Below are 6,000 nucleotides of genomic sequence, written 5' to 3' on the forward strand. Positions count from 1 at the left end.
CACGTTTTGTATTGTCTTTGCCACTTCTGGAACACATGATGGACGGGGACAGATGATCTCAGCAGAGTGGTCCCATAAAAACTTACCACCACCGTGGTGCAGGCCATTCTTTGTCTGGTCCTTGAGTATCGCCTAACTTTTCCTGAGCACTGCTTAAGTTTGCAAATCCAATGCCTTGAAGCTATGCCTTTAGTGATATGAATTTTTAAAAAAAGTCGCAGGGTACTAGATGGTAGCAGAACTGAGCCCGAAACTGCGTGACTCGATTTGCGACGTGAAGCCACGCATTATCATGATGAAATCTCCATCTGATCCGAGAAAGTTCTGGTGGTTTCCTTACATTCTGCTTCCTCAGTTCGGCCGATACTGTCATATAGTTTGCTGCTGTAACAGCAGTTCAAATGGCTCTGAGCACTATGGGACTTATCTGTGGTCATCAGTCCCCTAGAGCTCAGAACTACTTAAACCTGACTAACCTAAGGACATCACACACATCCATGCCCGAGGCAGGATTCGAACCTGCGGCCGTAGCGGTCACGCGGTTCCAGACTGAAGCGTCTAGAATCGCACAGCCACACCGACCGGCTTTAACAGCAGTGTGAGGGGGAAATGCAGGTTGGTAAATCATTCCATCACAGTCAACACATGTGATCACTATCACTTCCCCTGCAGATGGAACAACTATCGCATTGTTGTTTTTTTTTGTGTTGGAGAACCTGGCGATTTCCGCACTGTCTTGGCTCGTTTTCCTTCAGGATCGTAATGATGCATCCATGGCTCATCTTCGGTGATTATCGATTCCCCTCTATCAACAAAGAGACGCAACACCTCGCAGTCTGTCTTCATTCACACAGGCTTGTGTTTGGGAGTCAATAGACGTGGCACCCAACGGCCACAAACACGAATAATATGGAAATGGTCATGTATAATAGTAAAGACACAGCCATAATAAATTCTCAACACTTCACTGACATTACGTAATGTTATCCGCCGATTCGAACAATCACAGCAGCTGTGTTGATGTTGACATCAGTCACACCAAAAGCCGAACACCTTGCTTAACACAGACGAGTCGGCCTTATTCGAAGTCCCTGAACGACCTAAACACTGTTTCACGAGGTAGTGTGTCTTAGCCGTAAACTTGCTGTAGCTTTTCGTAAGTTTCAGCGGCTGTATGACTTAAGCGAACAAAAGATTTTATTGCGCGGTGCTGCTCCTTTAAGGTCACCTCCATTGTTTGATACGCGAATGGCAAAGACCGTCTACATAACAGAATATTGCTACCAACCTACTGATACGTGAGTTCTTCCGCCTACGAAAATTATACTGTGCATACAAATGTGCTCTTTTCAGATATTCATGGAACAGATGGCAAACTATCATGAAAGCTACAGGAAATAACCTACTGTTACGTGAGTTCTGCCACCTACGAAAATTATACTGTGCATACAAATGTGCTCTTTTCAGATATTCATGGAACAGATGGCAAACTATCATTAAACCTACAGGAAATTGTTGGTCAGCCCTTGTATTTTTAAAACTTTCGTCTGCCTGTTTGTCTGTCTGTTTATGTCTTTGAACACGCTAGTCTCCAAAACTACTAGATGAATTTTCATGAGGTTTTCACGTCATGGTAATTTGAGCAAAGCTTGGGGCAGCACAAAGAAAAAAGTCTTGGGAGACCTTTCAAATGGTTCAAATGGCTCTGAGCACTATGGGACTTAACATCTGAGGTCATCAGTCCCCTAGAACTTAGAACTACTTAAACCTGACTAACCTAAGGACATCACACACATCCATGCCCGAGGCAGGATTCGAAGCTGCGACCGTAGCGGTCGCGCGGTTCCAGACTGAAGCGCCTAGAACCGCTCGGCCACACAGGTCGGCGGAGTCCTTTCAGCTTAGTAGTTCACATGTTTACATCATTGACACAATCATGACGGTTTACTGGACCAAAGAACCAACAGATGAAGCTGTTTGTTACAAAGTTGACCAAAGAACCAACAGATGGCACTGTAACCTTTTTTTTAAACCCCCTGTAATAAAGGTATTTTTGGAAGTTCATGTTAGTAGCAGAATGAAGTGCCGCAATCATATCTATACGAATATAAAGTATATTGAATTTATTTGGGTAATATGCAAAGATTTTTACTGATTTCGCTTTGTGTATTACGGATTAACGAAATTTTTGTCGTTAGGTTTTATTTATATTTGAATTTATCGTGTTTGCTTTGTGATTTCGGTGCCTACTTATTGCATTATGATTCGTTTACGAGTGAAAATGCCCAGGAAACGGCCGCCTTTCTCAGTCACAACAAAATGGCTGAAAGACTGAGGACTCCACGATTTCAAGAATCCAATGATGATCTTCAGGCGAGACTTGCTGCGGGTCACTGATCGAGAACATCAGGCTTTAACTCACTCTCTGGAAACTCCTTCCAAAACCAAGACGTACCACTTCCTGGCCACCTCACAGAACTGCATCCTAGTCCACTGTGGTCGCCAGAGCCAAGTTCCGGTATCCAGCGTAAGGTGGACTTGTCCAGGCTACAGATGCTAGGTCGGGCCTCGTGCAAACGAGTTGCGGACAGCGCCTACTATGCTGACGTGAGGGCTGGAGTGTTCTCAACAAAGAAGGTCATGGGAGGAGTAGTAGACACTAACATGTGTGGAGATGGACACACAATAAGTAATACAGGGTGGCGCACGAAATGTGTTACCAATTGTTTCTTTCGCAACTTAAGACGCACAGTAGATATCCAGCTGGGATCTCTACAGCAGAGCTTGGAAAAACAAATGAGCTATGAAATGACGTGTAATTCACGATACTGCCGCTAGGAGAATAGTAAGCAGCAATGGCTGACAATGGAAGACTGACGACACAGCAACGATCGGCAACTGTGTTACTTTTTCATGAAACGAAAAGCCTCGTGACTCAGAGGCGTTTTCGATAACAGTTTAACAGCCTTGCAAGAAGACCATCCACAGGCTGTATGATAAACTTGTACGGGAAGGAACAGTATTGAAAGCAAAGTGACCTCGGCCCAAGCCTGTTTGTTCGCCGGAGAATATTGAAGCGGTACGAGTTTCTGTACAGCGAAGTCCCGGGAAATCGTGTAGAAAGGCAGCAGTGCAACTGGGAATATCCAGACGTTCCGTTCAACGCATTCTTAAAAGTGACCTCCTTATGTACCCATACAAGATGACCTGTGCACAGAAGCTCACTGAAGAAACAAGCAGCAGAGACTACTGTTTGCTCAGTGGGCGGAAGATAGGGAAGGAACTCTCAGCAAAGTTTGTTTATCAGACGAGGCGCATTTTCATTTCGACGGTGTGGTTAACAAACAAAATGTACGCTTTTAGGCCAATGAAAACTCACAGGTGCTTCATGAACGACAACATTATGCTCCGAGGATTACAGCGTGGGCAGCAATTTCCAGTCACTGACTTATTGGACCCTTTTTCTTTGAAGAAACTGTGAACAGCGAGCGTTATTTGAGCATGTTTCGCAATAGCTTCATTCCATAGCTTCTTGCTACTGCTTTGCCCTTCAACACGCAGTGGTTCATGCAAGATGGAACAAGGCCACATACTGCAAACACTGTGTTGGAGTTTTTACACGAGCATTTCGACATGCGGATCATTTCACTCAGGTTTCCAGGTCGCTTCAATGACAGACAAAATTGGCCCCCCAATAGTCAAGACCTCAATCCATGTGACTTTTTTCTTTGGGGGTACCTAAAGGAAAAAATTTTCCCGAAACGTCCACGTGATTTAATGGAGCTCAGAAGACTTATTCTTCAAGCTTGCAATGAAATTACGGAAGACATGTGCGTAGGGTAATCACTAACTTCAGTGTTCGTTTGAAGGAAGTTAGGAAACGAAATGGTGGACATATTGAGCATGTGCTGAGTTAGAACAAATCTCCATGGACGGCTCTTCATTGTAGTATATGTTCCTTTTAGATTGTATTGACAATAAAGTTTATATTCAAATAGTAACACATTTCGTGCGCCACCCTGTAAATAATGTTAAAAAGGATTTCAGGTTCGTTATAACAGACAGTTGGAAAAATTTAGACAAAATATAAAGAGGGAGATTTAGTCGTCAAACCAATCGAATCAGTAATCATCAGGTTATTCTGATCAGACTGACACTCTTCAATTTTCAAACATGCAAGTTCAGCAGTATTCTCGCAGACGAGTGTTCATCAAAAATGGAACACAGTAGCTGTCATCAGTAATAATTCCGTACGCTGCCAGAAGCGACCCACCTGTGCGACCTTGTCGCCATGCTGCAGCATCTTGCCGAACAGGTAGCGGGCCAGCCCGTCTGGTAGCGGTACGCTGCCCTCGGGCCCACGTACAATTTTGTCCTCTGTCGAGAATGTCATTCTTGCTTTCGATTTGGAGAACAGAGCGTCAGCGGTGGCTGCCAAATAGCTGTGGCGAAATGTTGCAGGAACGCCCTTTATACTACAAAGGCGATGGCTAGAAATAGATAATGTCACAATATCTGCATACCAGACAGTGATGGTATCTCGCCAGCTGGACATGTGACGAGGCAATCGCTGTCGAGAGCGGGTCAAGTGGCTCTACAGATAGGTGGCTCGTGCCGGCACTCCAGTCGGTGCCGTTATCATCTCAAGTGCGGTCACGTGATCTGTGACGTCTGACACCGCAGGTGGCGCGCACAATGGCTCAGGTCCAGCACTCTGATTCCACACATCCACTATCTTTATGAAATCAAGGTTACTAAATGACAAAAGTCCCTTGCATCACATAGCAGGCCAGAATCCGGTTGGAAGATATTATCTCGAAATGTTGGTGACACTGATTACAATACACAACCAGGTACAACATGCCGTGGTGTTTTGAGGATTTTGCTCAATTTAATCGTACACGTTGTTCTCGTTGTACTGTCTGGGCTGTTGATGAGGATAATAAAGAAGGGACACTGTTCACCCTACTGTCGCCACATAGTCTATAAAATGACTTTTATCTTAATAAATGAACATGTATATATGTGTCTGGAGAGAGAGAGAGAGAGATTCGTTTTTGATTGAGATTTTTACTTTAAGTCGTTACTGGTACCGGAATTTTGGCTGCTGCCTCCTTGAATGATCAGCTTCTGTACCAGTTGGTGACGTATTATAATTTGCAGGAAGTTATTGTTCTTTAAGGTTTAAAATACGAGTCTGTTAGTTACTTGGCCGTATAGCGGATAGCTTTGAGTCCAAGTTTTCGTAGCTTTTCATACCTAAGGGACCACTGTTGTAAGTAAATAAGATCAAACAGCAATCTGCTTTTCGTGAGAAAAGGAGATTGCGTGACACACAAACTTCCTTCAAATTACACGTTCTGCTACATCAAAATTGGTCAATGGAGTTCAGCACCATACCATTGTACAAGAACATAATCCAGTTACTGTAATTAAGAAATTATGAGAGGTTGTTACTTATTGAATGAAAACTATAGAGAAAGCATTTCTTTTCCTGTATTTTAGTGAACTTTGTACACTTACAATTTGTCGATTGATAGACGGCAACGACAATGAAGTTCACGTCCTTCTTCAAAAACAAGATATTTCTATTCTTCACTTCCAGAAAATTTGTATACATAAATGTTTGGCAACTCTTACACATACTTTACTCGGTTTTATCACTAAAATATCAATTTCATTACATGCAACAATACGTTCTGAGCGACGGCCTAGCAACACGCCCTCTTTCCACAAGATACAGATTAAAAGTACACTTTTTTTAATAAATCAATTGTCTTTCTTTAGAGTCCATACTCAAAGATTCACAACTACTGTCGTTGCGGGGATTGCGAGCTAAAGAGTTTCTTGCTGTCCAGCTGCGCTTCACTTCACTTCAAGTACTTTTTTAATCACATTTGCAATTACGGTATTTACATACATTACTGCGCTTCTCAGAATAAAATCAGGCACAAATTAGTTTTAAAAAATGGCAGTGAGGCTCACATAACATTACAAGTC

General features: G+C 43.1%; 1 protein-coding gene across 1 annotated transcript in view; it reads right to left on the minus strand.

The window, feature by feature from the left end:
- Positions 1-4,393, minus strand: part of LOC126413175 (uncharacterized) — a 44,174-nt gene extending 39,781 nt beyond the window's left edge. Inside the window, exon 1 of the mRNA XM_050083070.1 lies at positions 4,255-4,393. Coding sequence (XP_049939027.1) covers positions 4,255-4,393 — 139 coding nt within the window. The remainder of the gene's footprint in view (positions 1-4,254) is intronic.
- Positions 4,394-6,000: the final 1,607 nt, after the last annotated feature.

The sequence above is a fragment of the Schistocerca serialis genome, chromosome 7, assembly GCF_023864345.2.
Source record: "Schistocerca serialis cubense isolate TAMUIC-IGC-003099 chromosome 7, iqSchSeri2.2, whole genome shotgun sequence".
NCBI lineage: Eukaryota > Metazoa > Arthropoda > Insecta > Orthoptera > Acrididae > Schistocerca > Schistocerca serialis.